This window comes from Salvelinus alpinus, chromosome 1, assembly GCF_045679555.1.
Source record: "Salvelinus alpinus chromosome 1, SLU_Salpinus.1, whole genome shotgun sequence".
NCBI classification, from domain to species: domain Eukaryota; kingdom Metazoa; phylum Chordata; class Actinopteri; order Salmoniformes; family Salmonidae; genus Salvelinus; species Salvelinus alpinus.
In genome coordinates, this window is record NC_092086.1 from 113,020,532 (window position 1) to 113,042,859 (window position 22,328).

The window sequence follows — 22,328 nt, forward strand, 5'->3', positions numbered from 1 at the left end:
GCCAAATAGCGTTGCACTTCTGTTGTCATCTGATGAAAATTAAGCTATTTTCTGTCGAATGTGTTTACCTAATGTTATTTCTGTCAAGGAAAACTATAGTTGCACGTCCCTGATCACTCCATGGAAGCCAAAAAAAAAAAACACTGTTGACTTTCAATATAAAACATGACCCCTGTCGATACACAGCTGGACTCACCTGCTCCTGCTTTCTACCTGGTGTGCTATTTACAAACAAACACTTGACGTGATCAACCGTTCTGGGGAACTAATTAACCTTCATAATGTAGAATAATGTGACAGGTGAAATGAGGATCTCAATCTGCTTTATTCCCTGCAGGTATTAACGTTAAAAAATGAGCTACAAATATTAAAATGTATTGGAAAAACTTAAAATAAATTGTTTCAATTGTTTTGAAAAACCATCTCGTTGGCTATTTCCAAATACCCCGGTATACGGTATATACGGTGTACTGCCCCAAGCCTACTGTTAATTCTCTTCTCCTAAACTTTAGTCTTCCTCTGCACTTAAGCAGATCTATGACAGTGGAAAGGTCACAGAGGTACAGTGGTGTACATAGGTACGTGCTGAGAGAAACACGCACGCACGCACGCACGCACGCACGCACGCACGCACGCACGCACGCACGCACGCACGCACGCACGCACGCACACACACACACACACACACACACACACACACACACACACACACACACACACACACACACACACACACACACACACACACACACACACACACACACACACACACACACACACACACACACACACACACACACACAAACAAACCCATGTTGGGAGAAGAGAACGAAACTAAAGCAATGAATAACTGACCTTTTACCGGGAGGACAATTTACAAGAGCAGGACACGATGTTGTTGATATGGTTTGAAACCAGGACCATTGAATTATTTGTTATTGGAGAAATGTTAACCGAAAGGTGAGCGTTGAGTTCTCATTTTTGATCCAGTTTATGTGTGTGTGTGTATATATATAATAGTAATATCACTACATAGTACAGGGAATGTCAAAGCTTTTATATTTTTGGTAAGATAGTCTTGGAGATGTATGGGCTTTTATGGTTGTAGTGACATGATATTTGTTTTGCAGGTTAATGCAGTATTTATACATCTACCATCCAGGCACTAGTCTTTGTCTCTACTGACAATATCAACATGTTCAGTATACAGCTTGGTGTGTTATTAAACCAGTCCTGTCTGTTACTACATGGCCCAGTATACAGCTTGGGATGTTATTAAACCAGTCCTGTCTGTTACTACATGGCCCAGTATACAGCTTGGTGTGTTATTAAACCAGTCCTGTCTGTTACTACATGGCCCAGTATACAGCTTGGTGTGTTATTAAACCAGTCCTGTCTGTTACTACATGGCCCAGTATACAGCTTGGTGTGTTATTAAACCAGTCCTGTCTGTTACTGAAGGGCCCAGTATACAGCTTGGTATGTTATTAAACCAGTCCTGTCTGTTACTACATGGCCCAGTATACAGCTTGGTGTGTTATTAAACCAGTCCTGTCTGTTACTACATGGCCCAGTATACAGCTTGGTATGTTATTATACCAGTCCTGTCTGTTACTACATGGCCCAGTATACAGCTTGGGATGTTATTAAACCAGTCCTGTCTGTTACTACATGGCCCAGTATACAGCTTGGGATGTTATTAAACCAGTCCTGTCTGTTACTACATGGCCCAGTATACAGCTTGGGATGTTATTAAACCAGTCCTGTCTGTTACTAATGCGTTGTCATAACCAACCTAACCACCATCACCACCTTAAACACCACCACCACCCTGACCACCACCACCACCCTGACCACCACCACCACCACCCTGACCACCACCACCACCCTGACCACCACCATCACCCTGACCACCGTCACCACCCTAAACACCTCTCTCTCTCTCTCTCTCTCTCTCTCTCTCTCTCTCTCTCTCTCTCTCTCTCTCTCTCTCTCTCTCTCTCTCTCTCTCTCTCTCTGTCTCTCTCTCTCTCTCTCTCTCTCTGTCTCTCTCTCTGTCTCTCTCTCTCTGTCTGTGTGTGTTATCCAGAGATTACTGTGAGAGCTGCCTCTACCTCCCCACAGTCTTTGTGTCTCTGAAAGCTACTGAATGCTTCTACAAGGCCAGCCAAGCCACTGGAGGGAGGGAGGGAGGGTACGGAGAGAGGGAGGGAGGGTAGGGAGGGAGGGTACGGAGAAAGGGAGGGAGGGTAGGTAGGGAGGGAGGGAGGGAGGGAGGGAGGGAGGTAGGGAGGGAGGGTAGGGAGGGAGGGAGGGAGGGAGGGTACGGAGAGAGATGGGTGGAAGAAGATAGGTAGCAAGTCACTCTTCCTGGCTGAATAACCTTGAGAATTCCTGGCTGCACTTAACCCCCCCCCCCCCCCCCCCGTTATTTGTCATGAGTATATACAGTGGGGAGAACAAGTATTTGATACACTGCCGATTTTGCAGGTTTTCCTACTTACAAAGCATGTAGAGGTCTGTAATTTCTATCATGGGTACACTTCAACTATGAGAGACGGAATCTAAAACAAAAATCCAGAAAATCACATTGTATGATTTTTAAGTAATTAATTTGCCTTTTAATGCATGACATAAGTATTTGATACATCAGAAAAGCAGATCTTAATATTTGGTACAGAAACCTTTGTTTGCAATTACAGAGATCATACGTTTCCTGTAGTTCTTGACCAGGTTTGCACACACTGCAGCAGGGATTTTGGCCCACTCCTCCATACAGATCTTCTCCAGATCCTTCAGGTTTCGGGGCTGTCGCTGGGCAATACGGACTTTCAGCTCCCTCCAAAGATTTTCTATTGGGTTCAGGTCTGGAGACTGGCTAGGCCACTCCAGGACCTTGAGATGCTTCTTACGGCGCCACTCCTTAGTTGCCCTGGCTGTGTGTTTCGGGTCGTTGTCATGCTGGAAGACCCAGCCACGACCCATCTTCAATGCTCTTACTGAGGGAAGGAGGTTGTTGGCCAAGATCTCGCGATACATGGCCCCATCCATCCTCCCCTCAATACGGTGCAGTCATCCTGTACCCTTTGCAGAAAAGCATCCCCAAAGAATGATGTTTCCACCTCCATGCTTCACGGTTGGGATGGTGTTCTTGGGGTTGTACTCATCCTTCTTCTTCCTCCAAACACGGCGAGTGGAGTTTAGACCAAAAAGGTCTATTTTTGTCTCATCAGACCACATGACCTTCTCCCATTCCTCCTCTGGATCATCCAGATGGTCATTGGCAAACTTCAGACGGGCCTGGACATGCGCTGGCTTGAGCAGGTGGACCTTGCGTGCGCTGCAGGATTTGAATCCATGACGGTGTAGTGTGTTACTAATGGTTTTCTTTGAGACTGTGGTCCCAGCTCTCTTCAGGTCATTGACCAGGTCCTGCCGTGTAGTTCTGGGCTGATAACTCACCTTCCTCATGATCATTGATGCCCCACGAGGTGAGATCTTGCATGGAGCCCCAGACCGAGGGTGATTGACCGTCATCTTGAACTTCTTCCATTTTCTAATAATTGCGCCAACAGTTGTTGCCTTCTCACCAAGCTGCTTGCCTATTGTCCTGTAGCCCATCCCAGCCTGTTGCATGTCTACAATTTTATCCCTGATGTCCTTATACAGCTCTCTGTTCTTGGCCATTGTGGAGAGGTTGGAGTCTGTTTGATTGAGTGTGTGGACAGGTGTCTTTTATACAGGTAACGAGTTCAAACAGGTGCAGTTAATACAGGTAATGAGTGGAGAACAGGAGGGCTTCTTAAAGAAAAACTAACAGGTCTGTGAGAGCCGGAATTCTTACTGGTTGGTAGGTGATCAAATGCAATAAAATGCAAATTAATTACTTAAAAATCATACAATGTGATTTTCTGGATTTTTGTTTTAGATTCCGTCTCTCACAGTTGAAGTGTACCTATGATAAAAATTACAGACCTCTACATGCTTTGTAAGTAGGAAAACCTGCAAAATCGGCAGTGTATCAAATACTTGTTCTCCCCACTGTATATAACACCTCTTCCTGGTATTACGGCTAACACCGCCGGCTTAGACAAACGTTTAGAGTCGAATGCAGTAAACCATTGCAGTGAAAAGCACCACTGTTGGCCTGGTTATCCAGGTCTTATGTGTTAACATGTACTACTTGCAGAGTGTCATTAAGGATGGATATCAAATGGCACCCTACTTCCCTATAAAGTGCACAACTTGATACCAATTCCTGACCTGTGACACAACCTAACAATCCAGGTTTCTAAGACTTGATGAGCTGTTCTGTTCTGCACTGCAGTAGCCCAGCACCTAACATTAACCTTAACCCAGAAACCTAACCCTAAAACCAACCCTTAAACCAACCCTCAAACCAACCCTAGCTTCTAAAACTAACACTAATTGTAACCTTAACCCTAAACCCCCTAGAAATAGCATTAGACTTTGTAGGGTCCAACAAAATGTCCCCAGTTGGTCCAATTTTTGTTTGATTGCTATTCTTGTGGGGACTTCACGTCCACACACACACACAGAGACAGATGCACATCACCCAGCACCGTAGTAGCTGGTTACACTTGGATCCTTTTCAATGGAACAGCTCCTGTCTCTCTCGCTCTCCATCCCTCCCTCTCCTCTCCTTTTCCCTTCCTGTCTCTCTCTCCATCCCTCCCTCCCTCTCCTCTCCTTTTCCCTTCCTGTCTCGCTCGCTCTCCATCCCTCCCTCTCCTCTTCTTTCCCTTCCTGTCTCTCTCTCTCCATCCCTCCCTCTCCTCTACTTTCCCTTCCTGTCTCTCTCCATCCCTCCCTCCCTCCCTCTCCTCTCCTTTTTCCATTTATGTCTCTCTCCATCCCTCCCTCCCTCTCCTCTCCTTTCCCTTCCTGTCTCTCTCTCCATCCCTCCCTCCCTCTCCTCTCCTTTTCCCTTCCTGTCTCTCTCTCCATCCCTCCCTCCCTCTCCTCTCCTTTTCCCTTCCTGTCTCTCTCTCTCTCCATCCCTCCCTCTCCTCTTCTTTCCCTTCCTGTCTCTCTCTCTCTCATCCCTCCCCCTCCTCTCCTTTTCCCTTCCTGTCTCTCTCTCTCTCTCTCTCCATCTCTCCCTCCCTCTCCTCTCCTTTTTCCTTCCTGTCTCTCTCTCTCCATCCCTCCCTCCCTCTCCTCTCCTTTTCCCTTCCTGTCTCTCTCTCTCTCTCCATCCCTCCCTCTCCTCTCCTTTTCCCTTCCTGTCTCTCTCTCTCTCTCCATCCCACCCTCCCTCTCCTGTCTGTTTACACACCTTTAGTATCTCTGGTCTGTCTGTTTACATACCTTTAGGATCTCTGGTCTGTCTGTTTACACACCTTTAGTATCTCTGGTCTGTCTGTTTACACACCTTTAGTATCTCTGGTCTGTCTGTTTACACACCTTTAGGATCTCTGGTCTGTCTGTTTACACACCTTTAGTATCTCTGGTCTGTCTGTTTACATACCTTTAGGATCTCTGGTCTGTCTGTTTACACACCTTTAGTGTCTCTGGTCTGTCTGTTTACACACCTGTAGTATCTCTGGTCTGTCTGTTTACACACCTTTAGGATCTCTGGTCTGTCTGTTTACACACCTTTAGGATCTCTGGTCTGTCTGTTTACACACTTTGAGTATCTCTGGTCTGTCTGTTTACACACCTGTAGTATCTCTCGTCTGTCTGTTTACACACCTTTAGGATCTCTGGTCTGTCTGTTTACACACCTTTAGTATCTCTGGTCTGTCTGTTTACACACTTTGAGTATCTCTGGTCTGTCTGTTAACACACCTTTAGGATCTCTGGTCTGTCTGTTTACACACCTTTAGTATCTCTGGTCTGTCTGTTTACATACCTTTAGTATCTCTGGTCTGTCTGTTTACACACCTTTAGGATCTCTGGTCTGTCTGTTTACATACCATTAGTATCTCTGGTCTGTCTGTTTACACACCTTTAGTATCTCTGGTCTGTCTGTTTACACACCTTTAGGATCTCTGGTCTGTCTGTTTACATACCTTTAGTATCTCTGGTCTGTCTGTTTACACACTTTTAGTATCTCTGGTCTGTCTGTTTACACACCTTTAGGATCTCTGGTCTGTCTGTTTACATACCTTTAGGATCTCTGGTCTGTCTGTTTACACACCATTAGTATCTCTGGTCTGTCTGTTTACATACCTTTAGTATCTCTGGTCTGTCTGTTTACACACCATTAGTATCTCTGGTCTGTCTGTTTACATACCTTTAGTATCTCTGGTCTGTCTGTTTACACACCATTAGTATCTCTGGTCTGTCTGTTTACATACCTTTAGTATCTCTGGTCTGTCTGTTTACACACCATTAGTATCTCTGGTCTGTCTGTTTACACACCTTTAGTATCTCTGGGGCCTGTTGCACAAAAGTAGAATTAAGACATCCGGGATAAATGACTCAGCTGAGCTCAATGAAGCCAAAACATGTGCGTCCAGGCTTAATTGGTTGCACAAAGACCAAGCCAGGATGAGCAGACACGGATTCATTAAGCCAGGTGAAACCAATCCTGGATAGGTGCGCGCTCACGGCTCACTCAAATAGACCCCGCCACAGATCACAGATTAACTGATTTACCATGGCAACTAGAGCCGCGTACTTTTCCCCGTCGGAAGCACAAATCCTCATGGAGGCATACGAGGAGGTAAAAGATATAATTAAGAAGAAAGGCAACACCGCCACAGTGATAAAGCAAAGAGAAAAAGCGTGGCCAAGTATTGCAGACCGCCTGAATGCGTAGGTAGTGCACAATTACACACTCACCGCTCCGCTGAAACATCACAATTACAATTCAAATATTTAATTCACATCTCCAAAAATGCAGTTGTACTGTAATTATGAAACGGTTAAATTTGTAATTGAAATGCACTGCAGATATGAGTGAAATTGTGTAAAGTAACTCCATCACACTGTATAAAGCTATGATACATTTTTTGATATTTTTACTGAAAACAAGACAAAAATACCAAGTAATTTTTTGCAGTGTGACTCCATTAAATGTGTGTGTGTGTGTGTGTGTGTGTAGATTAAACATGAACGGGCCAAAACGGACATGGCAGCAGGTCAAAATCAAATACAAGAACATTCTGCAGAATGGTATGGTCCCTGACTAATATTTAACAAAGCACAAGCATATATTGTACCCAGAAGGTGCCTGCTCACACATTGTCTGTACTGTTTTAGCAGTGAAAAAGAATACCCACAGACAAGGCACGGGTGGTGGGTCACCAAAGGCTGACCTTACCCCAGCAGAGGACATGGCCTTGGAGCTAAATAAAGGCAGGCCCGTCTTAGAGGGGATCCCTGGGGGGAAAGAGACGAGCATAGGTTCCTCCCAAGATGCCACCCGCTTCATTCAAGGTATGTCCTTCCATCTCTACATGGGATACAACCACATTCATATTGAATCAATTTGGACTGTCTGACTTTGGTTTACCTATTGCCTTGCAGTGTCTGGCAGCACTGTGTTCCTGTTAGAGCCACCAGCACAAGCACCAGACGATGCTGATCCAGTGAGTACTCCATCAAAGGCATACTGTAGGCCTGGCATGTCTTGTCTACTAGCTTCAATATGAATCCGATTAAATGTGATAGGGTGAAGGCCCCAGTGCAGCAGCAACAGCACATGATGGAGACGATGATGAGGAGGAGACCATCTCTCTGGATTCCAGAAGGCATGAGGTATCATGTTAAGACTGTGAAAGTACTATTTACTCTACAATGGTGAGGAGTCCTCATCAAAATCAAAAAATCTAATTTCTTTTACAGGACCCAGATGCTATACAGTGGGAAAACCAGCCTGGCAACATAGTGCGTATTAATAAAAGGACACCACATCCTGCCAAATTCCAGCTGCGCTAATTGTATTGTGTTCACAGAGCTCACAAGCTATCAGAAAGTTGTATGGCAACCACCTCCGGCGCCAAATAGAACTGGCAGACATAGACATTCAGTACAAGAAGAAAAAGATGGAAAATCTTGCACTGGAGTCCGAAATAAAAAAGAGGACAATTAGGAAACTGGACCTTGAAATAAAAAAACTTGAGAGGGAGGTGAGATATGCCTTCAATGTACACTGTATGCTAACTGTAACACAAATGTATTATTCATTATTTTTCTTTCCTCCCCCAGCTCCAAGAAGATGACACAGCTCAAAATAAAAATTAGGTATATTCTCGTAAAGTCAAGTGAGCCATGACATATGAGCTCTTATTGTGAGCACACAGGACGGTGGCATCTTTCTAAGTTTTTTTTTATTTTCCCAGCAATCAGTACAACCAAGTCATCGTTATAAGGCATCGCCCTCTTTTGCCCACCCCCCCAGCACCAGGTGTGGCCACTAGCCTATATGAAGGCCCAAAATTGTGTGTTCCTTTCTGCTCTGACAATGGCATGCCCATTCGTGCGAGATGTGGTGGATGAAGAAGCACTTGTGCTGAGGAGAGCCTTCAGGCGAGAAAGGGTCTTCAGGGACCGGTTGGACCCACTGGCCTTCCCTGATGACCATCTATATGAAAGATACAGGTTTTCTGCAGATGGCATCAGGTATCTATGCAGACTACTGGGTCCCAGGATTAAGCACCGCACTGCACGGAGCCATGCACTGAGTGTGGAGCAAATGGTTTGTGTGGCCTTGCGCTTTTTTGCTAGTGGAGCCTTCCTGTACTCAGTGGGGGATGCAGAACAGCTGAACAAGGCCACAATTTGCCGCACAATAAGGAGTGTGTGTCTGGCTATCAAAGCATTAGCAGATGTCTTCATCTCCTTCCCTGGCCACAGAAGACGCTGTGACATCAAAGAGGAGTTCTATAGGATTGCAGGTAAGAGGATCTACAAATTACAGGACAACTGTTAACACATAGTAGGATACTCATTACTTTGTGTGACAGGTTTCCCCAATGTCATTGGTGCAGTGGACTGCACACACATAAGGATAAAAGCCCCCTCAGGTGCCCATGAGGCCGATTTTGTGAATAGGAAATCCTTTCACAGCATTAATGTTCAGGTGAACATAACTTTTTGATATTGTCCATTGACGAACACTCTGCATTGCCAGTGATGTGCATTGATTGGTGTAATATTCCTCATCTTATGATTTCAGATGGTCTGCAATGCTGACTGTGTGATCAGCAATGTTGTGGCAAAATGGCCTGGCTCAGTCCATGACTCCAGAATCTTTCGGGCCTCTGAAATCTATCAGTGCCTATCACAAGGTAAGCCACACAACCCCTATTTATAACCATCATGGCTGTGTCAAGAATATCACTGTGTTTATGAGGTAGTAATGATGAGATTTTGTGTTGACAGGTGAATTCTCTGGTGTGTTGCTGGGAGACAGGGGGTATGGCTGCCAGCCTTTTCTCCTGACACCTTTCACAGACCCCCAGGAAGCACAGCAGGCCTACAACCATGCCCATGCCAGGACCAGGGCCAGAGTTGAAATGACCTTTGGCCTCCTGAAGGCACGCTTTCACTGCCTTCACAAATTAAGGGTCAGCCCTGTTAGGGCATGTGATATTACTGTGGCTTGTGCTGTCCTCCACAATGTGGCATGCCTGAGGAAGGAGAGGGCCCCCAGAGTGCCACCAGCCATGGACTGGGACAATCCGGCAATCTTCCCTGATGACGACAGTGGTCGGCTGCTGAGGGACCAATATGTGTTGAATTATTTTAGTTAGTATGTGTGCTTTCAATTTTGGTTAAATATGTCCTGCGGTGGCAGAGGAATTTGGGTTTTTTTGGGTTCGTTTTTTGACGAATTTGGCCTCTTATGATGTTTGTGCGGTATACTGTGTGTAATACAAGGCTGCAGGGAGGCTACTGCATCCATTCATTTGTCTGTTCAGTTGATGTGTATGGATTTGTCCTGCATTTATTTTAGTGTGCAGACATGCAGGGTGTGTTATATACAGACCTTTGAATGTGTATGTATCATTTTGTATAATATTCTTGGATTCTGTGCTTTCCATCTTGTAGAGTCACTGTGACTTCAGTTTCGAAAGGAGCTGATGGTTTACCTGCTTTGTTTTGTCCTTATTCAATAAAGGAACATAATGTTACACATTGTGTTTTTATATTCATATGGAATGTGTATTTGTTTATATGACAGAGTACTAGGGCCACACTGAAGAAAAAGGATAAAGTCATAAATTTATGAGGCTGGTTCTTTCTGCAGAAAAGCTACATATTGTTTTTACAGTTTTGATACTTATGACAATGTGATACTTAATATTCTGGCACATCAGCATGTCTTTGTTTATGAAACCATACTGAAGTACAATTTCACGAAATGCCCCACATCTGTCATTTTAACAACTGTCCTCCTTTAAAACAACTGGTTACAATATTATGACTTGTGTTTTTTTCCCCTCTGTGGCCCTAATATTCTATCATTTTATATATAGCCTTATAGTCTATGGGAAACTGTAAATTATCTAATGATAGCAACATCATCTAAAAATCATTTTTTATCCAAAATCATTGAAATTAATGATCACAAACGTTTAAATAATAACAGTGGGTCTAGTTATATGTGATAACAATGTATAGTGAGCAGTGAAATAACTATTGGTTTCCATTTGTGGTGACTGCTGACTGACATTAGGGATGAGATTAAATAGATCCTGGAATTTAGCCTGGTCTGGAGCAGGCTAGCTCCACAGAATAAATCTCCATGGTAATTTATACCATAACATATCCTCCTGCCCCCTATCCATCTTTAGTGCAACCGGATTACGGATCAATTGAGCCAGGATCACCAAGATATCCTGGCTTAATCCCTTATCCTAGTTTTGTGCAACAGGCCCCTGGTCTGTCTGTTTACACACCTTTAGGATCTCTGGTCTGTCTGTTTACATACCTTTAGTATCTCTGGTCTGTCTGTTTACACACCTTTAGGATCTCTGGTCTGTCTGTTTACACACCTTTAGTATCTCTGGTCTGTCTGTTTACACACCTTTAGTATCTCTGGTCTGTCTGTTTACACACCTTTAGTATCTCTGGTCTGTCTGTTTACACACCTTTAGGATCTCTGGTCTGTCTGTTTACACACCTTTAGTATCTCTGGTCTGTCTGTTTACACACCTTTAGGATCTCTGGTCTGTCTGTTTACACACCTTTAGTATCTCTGGTCTGTCTGTTTACACACCTTTAGTATCTCTGGTCTGTCTGTTTACACACCTTTAGTATCTCTGGTCTGTCTGTTTACACACCTTTAGGATCTCTGGTCTGTCTGTTTACACACCTTTAGTATCTCTGGTCTGTCTGTTTACACACCTTTAGTATCTCTGGTCTGTCTGTTTACACACCTTTAGTATCTCTGGTTGGCCTCCCTCCCTCCCCCCCCCCCCCCCTCCCTCCCTCCCTCCCTCCCTCCTAGAGAAGTCTTCACAGATGTCAGCTACACGTTCGCCCGCTGCTCAGACAGCATCACCCAAATGGCTTCCTGCTGTACATGAAGTAGCAAAGTAGACCCCGTTTAGAGCTGGCACCCTATTCCCTCTGGGCCCTGGTCAACAGTAGTGCACCCTATTCCCTCTGGGCCCTGGTCAACAGTAGTGCACCCTATTCCCTCTGGGCCCTGGTCAACAGTAGTGCACCCTATTCCCTCTGGGCCCTGGTCAACAGTAGTGCACCCTATTCCCTCTGGGCCCTGGTCATTAGTAGTGCACCCTATTCCCTCTGGGCCCTGGTCAACAGTAGTGCACCCTATTCCCTCTGGGCCCTGGTCAACAGTAGTGCACCCTATTCCCTCTGGGCCCTGGTCAACAGTAGTGCACCCTATTCCCTATGGGCCCTGGTCAACAGTAGTGCACCCTATTCCCTCTGGGCCCTGGTCAACAGTAGTGCACCCTATTCCCTCTGGGCCCTGGTCAACAGTAGTGCACCCTATTCCCTATGGACCCTGGTCAACAGTAGTGCACTGTGTAGGCAACAGGGAGCCATTTAGGACACAGTGGAGAACTGTTAATAAAGGAAGCTGTCAGTCTGGAGATGTTGATGCTTCCTGTTACCACACTGTAAGGATGGGAGGGTGTGAGAGAGAGAGTCTTGGTGTGTGTGTGTGTGTGTGTGTGTGTGTGTGTGTGTGTGTGTGTGTGTGTGTGTGTGTGTGTGTGTGTGTGTGTGTGTGTGTGTGTGTGTGTGTGTGTGTGTGTGTGTGTGTGTGTGTGTGTGTGTGTGTGTGTTGCAGTGGGAGGATGGGCCGCCCTCCGCAGCATTGAGAACCAAACACTGTCCATCGGATTGAAAACCCCCACAGATTTTCCGTCTGCAAAACATGAGGCTCCTTCTTTCCTTCTCTCTCCCTTCTTTCTCTCTTCCTGGTCCTTGTTTCGCTCTTTCTCTCTGTATGCCTGCCTCTCTTCTCCCTCCTTTTGTTTTTCTTGTATTTTTCTTGTGTGCCTGTGTGTGTTTTGGTGGGTGTGAGAAAGCCGACAGCCTGTGTTTGTAATGCAATCGGGGAGCTGGCCCTGGATCGATAAGCATGGTGCTGGGGGAATTAATGTGAGGCCGGCAGGCTGTCTATCATACAGAGCGGGAGAGAGAGGGGAGGGAGGGAGAGAGGGGGGAGGGAGGGAGAGAGAGGGAGGGAGAGAGGGGGTGGGGGGTTAGAGCACTGGGCCAAAGGAAAATCATCCACATCATATGTGTGTGATTCCACCGTGTATCAGTAAAGAGATCATTAGAAAAGGAGTTTGTTAAATAGAAACAGCAGTAGATCATCTCCTCCTCTCTCCTACTCTCCTCCTCTTCTCATCTCCTCCTCTCCTCCTCTTCTCATCTCCTCCTCTCCTCCTCTTTTCATCTCCTTCTCTCCTATCCTCCCCTTCTCCTCTCGCTGCTCTTCCCCTCCTCTCCTCCTCTTCTCCTCCTCTCTCCTCCTCTTCTCATCTCCTCCTCTCCTCCTCTTCTCATCTCCTCCTCTCCTCCTCTTCTCATCTCCTCCTCTCCTCCTCTTTTCATCTCCTTCTCTCCTCTCCTCCCCTTCTCCTCTCGCTGCTCTTCCCCTCCTCTCCTCCTCTTCTCCTCCTCTCTCCTCCTCTCCTCCTCTCCTCTCATCTCCTCCCCTTCTCTTCTCGCCGCTCTTCCCCTCCTCTCCTCCTCCTCCTCTCCTTCTCTTCTCATCTCCACTTCTTCTCCTCTCCTCGTCTTCTCATCTCATTCTCCTCTTCCCCTCATCTCCTCCTCTTTTCCTCCTCCTCTCCTCTTTTCATCTCCTCCCCTTCTCCTCTCGCCGCTCTTCCCCTCCTCTCCTCCTCTTCTCCCCTCCTCTCCTTCTCTTCTCATCTCCTCCTCTTCTCCTCTCCTCGTCTTCTCATCTCCTCCTCCTCCTCTTCTCCTCTTGCCGCTCTTCCCCTCCTCTCCTCCTCTTCTCCTCCTCCTCTCCTCATCTCCTCCTCTCCTCTCCTCCTCTTCTCCTCTCCTCATCTCCTCCTCTACTCTCCTCTCCTCCTCTTCTCCTCTCTTCGTCTTCTCATCTCCTCCTCTCCTCTCTTCTCCTCCTCCTCCTCTCCCCCTCTTCTTCTCCTCTCCTCCTCTCCTCTCCTCTTCTCCTCCTCCTCCTCATCTCCTCCTCTTCTCCTCTCTTCATCTTCTCATCTCCTCCTCTCCTCTCCTCCTCTTCTCCTCTCCTCCTCTTCTCCTCCTCCTCCTCCTCTCCCCCTCTTCTTCTCCTCTTCTTCAGTGTAAAATCATCCTGTAGTCCTAGCAGGTGTGCAGGGAGGCCTGCTGTCCGAGGTCTCAGTGATTGGTGGAATTTTTCCCTCCTCTCCATGATGTATAGGCTTCTACTACGAGACGGTTTATTGCGTTCAAACGTACAGCAGAGACAAAGACCAACGTTGGTTTGACTGAACGGGCCAGCAGTACGATTTCACCCCAAAATAATTGCTGACGAGGGATAGTCATTTTTCCAAGTGTGTGATAGAGGGGAGAAATCATAATGGAAAATACACGTCAAATAATTGTGGTATTGCTTTTGAAAAATGAGCACTCAGATGTGAGACGGCGATGCTGTGACACTAGTCTACCGTGGTATAAAAAGCAGATGAAAACATGTTGCACTGTCGGGTAGATACCTTGATACGAAAGCTCATTTCTAGCAAGAAAAACACATTGTGTTGGTTGTAAATACATTTAAATGATGCTCAGTTTAGCTTCCCTAATCGTACGACGCTGTATACTTACAGTACAACATGCAGGTGTTCTATATAACACTGATTTTACAAGGTTGAACAATTAATCTGTGGCCATTTTTTATCCTCTGATGAATACAATTCCACCTGAAAAACAACAACCACTTCAGATGAAAGTTTGGTATATCCGCTCCTCACGCCTCCATTTTGAAGGGGGGATTGTGGTCTCTGTCTGACTGTCCCTCTACCTTCCTCTGTCTGACTGGCCCTCTACCTTCCTCTGTCTGGCTGGCCCTCTACCTTCCTCTGATTGACTGTCCCTCTACCTTCCTCTGTCTGACTGTCCCTCTACCTTCCTCTGTCTGACTGGCCCTCTACCTTCCTCTGTCTGGCTGGCCCTCTACCTTCCTCTGATTGACTGGCCCTCTACCTTCCTCTGATTGACTGGCCCTCTACCTTCCTCTGTCTGACTGGCCCTCTACCTTCCTCTGTCTGACTGGCCCTCTACCTTCCTCTGTCTGACTGGCCCTCTACCTTCCTCTGTCTGACTGGCCCTCTACCTTCCTCTGACTGACTGGCCCTCTACCTTCCTCTGACTGACTGGCCTTCTACCTTCCTCTGTCTGACTGTCCCTCTACCTTCCTCTGTCTGACTGGCCCTCTACCTTCCTCTGATTGACTGGCCCTCTACCTTCCTCTGTCTGACTGGCCCTCTACCTTCCTCTGTCTGACTGTCCCTCTACCTTCCTCTGTCTGACTGGCCCTCTACCTTCCTCTGTCTGACTGGCCTTCTACCTTCCTCTGACTGACTGGCCTTCTACCTTCCTCTGTCTGACTGGCCCTCTACCTTCCTCTGTCTGACTGGCCTTCTACCTTCCTCTGACTGACTGGCCTTCTACCTTCCTCTGTCTGACTGGCCCTCTACCTTCCTCTGTCTGACTGGCCCTCTACCTTCCTCTGACTGACTGGCCTTCTACCTTCCTCTGACTGACTGGCCCTCTACCTTCCTCTGTCTGACTGGCCTTCTACCTTCCTCTGTCTGACTGGCCCTCTACCTTCCTCTGACTGACTGGCCTTCTACCTTCCTCTGACTGACTGGCCCTCTACCTTCCTCTGTCTGACTGGCCTTCTACCTTCCTCTGTCTGACTGGCCTTCTACCTTCCTCTGTCTGACTGGCCTTCTACCTTCCTCTGACTGCAGCCTCCTACCTGCCTCTCTCCTCTCTAGCTGGTGCTGCCTCCTCTATGTATGATGCTGGGGCATCATAGCCCTCCTGCCTCTCTCTCTCTCTCTCTCTCTCTCTCTCTCTCTCTCTCTCTCTCTCTCTCTCTCTCTCTCTCTCTCTCTCTCTCTCTCTCTCTCTCTCTCTCTCTCTCTCTCTCTCTCTCTCTCTCTCTCTCTGTCTCCCCTGCTCTCTGTCTCGCCTGCTCTCTGTCTCGCCTGCTCTCTGTCTCGCCTGCTCTCTGTCTCGCTGGCTGGTACTCTCTGGCCTCACAGCAGGCCTCCTCTTCTTTCAGACTGGCCCTGTCCTCTTTTCTCTGCCCTCCTTCCTCTCCTCCCAGCTCCCAGGTCAGTGAGCGGAGCGCGGCTCATTTCAGGCCCCACCTGAGTCACATCCAGCCTTTTGACCCCAGCTCTGTAGCGGTGAAAGGCGGGTGAATTGGAACATGGAGAGACTTGATTCCCCGCTGACCGCGGAACAATAAGCACCAGAGGACTGAGATCTGTCTGGGTGATAAGCACTAGAACTCTCTCAACTACACGGACGCACAGACCGACTCGCTTTCTCTCTCGTCTCTTCTCTACCTCTATTCTCATCTTTACCTCTCCTCTCCTCCTCTCCTCTACCTCTCTTCTCTACCTCTACTCTCATCTTTACCTCTCCTCTCCTCCTCTCCTCTACCTCTCTGCTCTACCTCTCCTCTTCTCTGTTCTCCTCTCCTCTCTACCTTTCCTCTCCTCTCTACCTTTCCTCTCCTCTCTACCTCTCCTCTCGACCTCTCCCCTCCTCTCCTCTCCACCCCTCTCCTCTCCTCTCTTCTCCTCTCTGCCTCTCCGCTCTACCTTTCCTCTCCTCTCTCTCCTCTCCTCTCCTCTCCTCTCCTCTCCTCTCCTCTCCTCTCCTCTCCTCTCCTCTCCTCTCCTCTCCTCTCCTCTCCTCTCCTTTCCTCTGTCTTCTAGATGTAGAAGACCTCTGTTTTACTACATCTAGCTGGTAGTGAAAAAAAGAACCCGTTTTTCTTTAAATATGTCAGTGGTCAATGGGGAGGTTAATTGAAACATAAAGGAACATGTTCTCTGTGAGCCCGGGATTAATCAATCTGATCCCTGATACACACACACACACACACACACACACTCTAACACCCTCACTTCATCAAATGTAATTGGAGAAAAGTTGTCGATATGGCAACAAAAGTGCCTGCTCAACGAGCGCAAGGCACAGAATCCAGCAGACGAGTGTGTGTGTGTGTGTGGTGAGGTTTCATCAGGAGACACTGTCTGTGTTCACTCTCCCCTTGCTACAACTGAGTTCGTTAGGACACACCTTATGTCAAACGATTCTGCAACCCAACACAAAACAACCGGTGCTTATTGCACAAGCTCAGATACGACCTTCCCATTTCAGACTCGTGAATATGGCTCTTATCTTAAATCAAATACAATCTGCCTGGTAGTTCATTAAGAGGTACTGACGAGCTAAATCTGTTCTGTGCCTCTATAAAGGAGGAGAGGAGGAAGGAAAATATGGGAGAGGAGAGTAGGGGAGTATCTCAATTGCACACTCCTCGTGTCCTCTCTCCTCGCCTCCTTCTCAGGCCCCTCCTCACCGACCTTGTCATCCAATGGGTTTTTTGAGAAGGAGGTGAGGGGAGAGGACGTGATGCGTCTGCAGTTGAGATTCTCCCAAGGAGAAAGGAGTGGTGTTTAGCTTCATTAATTAGCGCTAGCAGAGATGAGCTCGTTCTCACCTTTAAGCACCATTGATTCATTGTCCTGATCTTAATGAAACGTGTATTTTAATAGGTAATTCCAGGATAAGGGCTAAATGAACCAGCTGAATAGAAACGGGTGAAATGGTAAAGGGGTTAATAAAAGGACCTATAATGATGCCACCATGTGGCCTGGCATGTAGCCAAGTGGTTAGAGCGTTGGGCCAGTAACCGGAAAGGTTGCTGGATCGAAATCCCTGAGCTGACAAGGTAAAAATCTGGCATTCTTCCCCTGAACAAGGCAGTTAACCCGCTGTTCCCCCAGTAGGCCGTCATTGTAAATAAGAATTTGTTCTTAACTGACTTGCCTAGTTAAGTGAAGGTTAATGAGATACTTAACCAAAGGACACAAATGAACCAGGAAATGTGTGACAGGAAGGAGGGGAAGGGTTTGTTGTGTGTCTGTCCTGATTGGTTAGTTCCTGACTGTCACCCAGAGCAGCAGTGGTGGACATTTGTATCAAATTATGTAATCTATGTTTATTAAAATATATTTAATTGTGCTGTTTTTCTAATGGAAACAAAATGCTCGATAATGTAATTTTTACAAATTCATAAAAAGGAAATAACTAAAATATAGTATTGCATAAGTATTCACCCCCTTTAGGCCTTAATTACACTGAACCAAAAATATGAACAAAATATGTAAAGTGTTGGTGTCACGCCCTGACGTCCTGACGTCCTGACGTCCTGTGTCATTCATCGTAGATGCCCACCCGGACCCTCCCCTATTGAGTCAGGTTTTGCGGTCGAAGTCCGCACCTTTGGGGGGGGGGGGGAGGTACTGTCACGCCCTGACTATAGAGAGCTGTTTATTCTCTATGTTGGTTGGGGCCTGATAGTGACTAGGGTGGGTCAACTAGGTGACAGTTGGTCACATGTTTCATGAGCTGAAATAAAAGATCTCAGAAATGTTCCATACGCACAAAAAGCTTATTTCTCAAAAATGTTGTGCTCAATTTTGTTTACATCCCTGTTGGTGAGCATTTCTCCTTTGCCAAGACAATCCATCCACCTGACAGGTGTGGCATATCAAGAAGCTGAGTAAATAGCATGATCATTACACCTTGTGCTTGTTACAATAAAATGCACTCGATAAAATATGCAGTTTTGGCCCACAACACATTGCAACAGATGTCTCAAGTTTTGAGGGAGTGCGCAAATGGCATGCTGAATGAGTTGAATTTTAATTTCTCTATCATAAGCCGCCTCCAACGTTGTTTTAGAGAATTTGACAGTACGTACAACTGGCCTCACAAACCGCAGACGACGTGTATCCACGCCAGCCCAGGATCTCCACATCCGGCATCTTCACCTGCAGGATCGTCTGAAACTCTTTCAACTGAAGAATTTCTGCAAAAACTGTCTGCAACCATCTCAGGGAAGCTCATCTGCGTGCTTTCCGTCCTCACCATGGTCTTGACCTGAATGCTGCTTGGCGTTGTAACCGACTTCAGTGGGAAAAACGCTCACCTTCGATGGCCACTGGCACGCTGGAGAAGTGTGCTCTTCACGGATTAATTGTATTTTTCCATCTCAGATGGTATTTTCTGTCTCAGATTGTATTTTTCCATCTCAGATGGTATTTTCTGTCTCAGATTGTATTTTTCCATCTCAGATTGTATTTTTCCATCTCAGATGGTATTTTCCGTCTCAGATGGTATTTTCCGTCTCAGATGGTATTTTCCGTCTCAGATGGTATTTTCCATCTCAGATGGTATTTTCCATCTCAGATGGTATTTTCCGTCTCAGATGGTATTTTCCATCTCAGATGGTATTTTCCATCTCAGATGGTATTTTCCGTCTCAGATGGTATTTTCCATCTCAGATGGTATTTTCCGTCTCAGATGGTATTTTCCATCTCAGATGGTATTTTCCGTCTCAGATGGTATTTTCCGTCTCAGATGGTATTTTCCATCTCAGATGGTATTTTCCGTCTCAGATGGTATTTTCCATCTCAGATGGTATTTTCCGTCTCAGATGGTATTTTCCGTCTCAGATGGTATTTTCCATCTCAGATGGTATTTTCCGTCTCAGATGGTATTTTCCTTCTCAGATGGTATTTTCCATCTCAGATGGTATTTTCCGTCTCAGATGGTATTTTCCATCTCAGATGGTATTTTCCGTCTCAGATGGTATTTTCCATCTCAGATGGTATTTTTCCATCTCAGATGGTATTTTCCATCTCAGATTGTATTTTCCATCTCAGATGGTATTTTCCATCTCAGATTGTATTTTCCATCTCAGATGGTATTTTCCATCTCAGATGGTATTTTCCATCTCAGATTGTATTTTCCATCTCAGATGGTATTTTCCATCTCAGATTGTATTTTCCATCTCAGATGGTATTTTCCATCTCAGATGGTATTTTCCATCTCAGATGGTATTTTCCACCTCAGATGGTATTTTTCCATCTCAGATGGTATTTTCCATCTCAGATGGTATTTTCCATCTCAGATGGTATTTTCCATCTCAGATGGTATTTTCCATCTCAGATGGTATTTTCCATCTCAGATGGTATTTTTCCATCTCAGATGGTATTTTCCATCTCAGATGGTATTTTCCATCTCAGATTGTATTTTCCATCTCAGATTGTATTTTCCATCTCAGATGGTATTTTCCATCTCAGATGGTATGTGCGCACAACCTGTAGATGTTTGTTGGTCTCGTATCTCTGGGCATCTGTGTGTTGCGCACATAGCAGTCAGTCCACTAGTTCTGGTTATGTTAACCAGTCAGTCCACTAGTTCTGGTTATGTTAACCAGTCAGTCCACTAGTTCTGGTTATGTTAACCAGTCAGTCCACTAGTTCTGGTTATGTTAACCAGTCAGTCCACTAGTTCTGGTTATGTTAACCAGTCAGTCCACTAGTTCTGGTTATGTTAACCAGTCAGTCCACTAGTTCTGGTTATGTTAACCAGTCAGTCCACTAGTTCTGGTTATGTTAACCAGTCAGTCCACTAGTTCTGGTTATGTTAACCAGTCAGTCCACTAGTTCTGGTTATGTTAACCAGTCAGTCCACTAGTTCTGGTTATGTTAACCAGTCAGTCCACTAGTTCTGGTTATGTTAACCAGTCAGTCCACTAGTTCTGGTTATGTTAACCAGTCAGTCCACTAGCTCTGGTTATGTTAACCAGTCAGTCCACTAGTTCTGGTTATGTTAAACAGTCAGTCCACTAGTTCTGGTTATGTTAACCAGTCAGTCCACTAGTTCTGGTTATGTTAACCAGTCAGTCCACTAGTTCTGGTTATGTTAACCAGTCAGTCCACTAGTTCTGGTTATGTTAACCAGTCAGTCCACTAGTTCTGGTTATGTTAACCAGTCAGTCCACTAGTTCTGGTTATGTTAACCAGTCAGTCCACTAGTTCTGGTTATGTTAACCAGTCAGTCCACTAGTTCTGGTTATGTTAACCAGTCAGTCCACTAGTTCTGGTTATGTTAACCAGTCAGTCCACTAGTTCTGGTTATGTTAACCAGTCAGTCCACTAGTTCTGGTTATGTTAACCAGTCAGTCCACTAGTTCTGGTTATGTTAACCAGTCAGTCCACTAGTTCTGGTTATGTTAACCAGTCAGTCCACTAGTTCTGGTTATGTTAACCAGTCAGTCCACTAGCTCTGGTTATGTTAACCAGTCAGTCCACTAGTTCTGGTTATGTTAACCAGTCAGTCCACTAGTTCTGGTTATGTTAACCAGTCAGTCCACTAGTTCTGGTTATGTTAACCAGTCAGTCCACTAGTTCTGGTTATGTTAACCAGTCAGTCCACTAGTTCTGGTTATGTTAACCAGTCAGTCCACTAGTTCTGGTTATGTTAACCAGTCAGTCCACTAGCTCTGGTTATGTTAACCAGTCAGTCCACTAGTTCTGGTTATGTTAACCAGTCAGTCCACTAGTTCTGGTTATGTTAACCAGTCAGTCCACTAGTTCTGGTTATGTTAACCAGTCAGTCCACTAGCTCTGGTTATGTTAACCAGTCAGTCCACTAGCTCTGGTTATGTTAACCAGTCAGTCCACTAGTTCTGGTTATGTTAACCAGTCAGTCCACTAGTTCTGGTTATGTTAACCAGTCAGTCCAGTAGTTCTGGTTATGTTAACCAGTCAGTCCACTAGCTCTGGTTATGTTAACCAGTCAGTCCACTAGCTCTGGTTATGTTAACCAGTCAGTCCACTAGCTCTGGTTATGTTAACCAGTCAGTCCAGTAGTTCTGGTTATGTTAACCAGTCAGTCCACTAGTTCTGGTTATGTTAACCAGTCAGTCCACTAGTTCTGATTATGTTAACCAGTCAGTCCAGTAGTTCTGGTTATGTTAACCAGTCAGTCCACTAGTTCTGGTTATGTTAACCAGTCAGTCCACTAGTTCTGGTTATGTTAACCAGTCAGTCCACTAGTTCTGGTTATGTTAACCAGTCAGTCCACTAGTTCTGGTTATGTTAACCAGTCAGTCCACTAGTTCTGGTTATGTTAACCAGTCAGTCCACTAGTTCTGGTTATGTTAACCAGTCAGTCCACTAGTTCTGGTTATGTTAACCAGTCAGTCCACTAGTTCTGGTTATGTTAACCAGTCAGTCCACTAGTTCTGGTTATGTTAACCCCTGTTGCAGCTAGCTAGAACACATGAGCCAGTACCTATATTGTCATTCTAAATGTAATTTCACCACCCGTGCTGTTGGTGGCGCTAACGCACAATCCTCTCTGGCACCATTCAACATCCTGACTGAGCTCGTACTGTATGTCTCACAGCATCTGTGGCGTGAGAAGGTGTGTACTTCCCCAGAGTCAGATGAACTCATGGATATTATTTTAATAAAGGGCCTCATTGTCAAAATCCCAAAGTATCCCTTTAATTTATAAACCCCAAAATTGATGTATTAGCTAACGGTTTTAGCTTTAATCTAGCAGCTAACGATTCTAGCTGCTAACGAATCTATCTTTAATCTAGCAGCTAACGATTCTAGCAGCTAACGATTCTATCTTTAATCTAACAGCTAACGATTCTAGCTTTAATGTAGCAGCTAATGATTCCATCTTTAATGTAGCAGCTAATGATTCTATCTTTAATCTAGCAGCTAACGCTACTCTCTAATCTAACAGCTAACGATTCTAGCTTTAATCTAGCAGCTAATGATTCTAGCTTTAATCTAGCAGCTAAC

General features: G+C 45.7%; 1 protein-coding gene across 3 annotated transcripts; it reads left to right on the forward strand.

The window, feature by feature from the left end:
- The first annotated feature begins 6,432 nt into the window (after positions 1-6,432).
- Positions 6,433-10,106, forward strand: LOC139539174 (putative nuclease HARBI1). 3 transcript variants are annotated; one of them, XR_011667882.1, is made up of 9 exons: positions 6,433-7,143; positions 7,231-7,407; positions 7,498-7,559; positions 7,642-7,728; positions 7,816-8,099; positions 8,179-8,214; positions 8,313-8,867; positions 9,149-9,260; positions 9,355-10,106. XR_011667882.1 is itself a non-coding variant. In XM_071342063.1 (8 exons), exons 1-6 carry the CDS (start codon positions 7,305-7,307, stop codon positions 8,212-8,214), a joined length of 504 nt encoding a protein of 167 aa, XP_071198164.1. In that variant the 5' UTR covers positions 6,433-7,304; the 3' UTR covers positions 8,215-8,867; positions 9,149-9,260; positions 9,355-10,106. The 3 variants fall into 3 exon arrangements, 2 of the variants coding, with proteins under 2 accessions (XP_071198164.1, XP_071198153.1); XM_071342063.1 differs by having other exon boundaries at positions 6,433-7,407; positions 7,816-7,857; positions 7,926-8,099; positions 8,179-8,867; XM_071342052.1 differs by having other exon boundaries at positions 8,179-8,867.
- Positions 10,107-22,328: the final 12,222 nt, after the last annotated feature.

Bases quoted from the DNA above. Each gene is read 5' to 3' on its own strand.
- LOC139539174 (XM_071342052.1), top strand. From the start codon at position 8,799: ATGTCTTCATCTCCTTCCCTGGCCACAGAAGACGCTGTGACATCAAAG. The intron at 8,868-9,148 runs GTAAGAGGATCT...TTATGATTTCAG, and splicing joins GGAGTTCTATAGGATTGCAG to ATGGTCTGCAATGCTGACTG. The intron at 9,261-9,354 runs GTAAGCCACACA...TTGTGTTGACAG, and splicing joins CTATCAGTGCCTATCACAAG to GTGAATTCTCTGGTGTGTTG.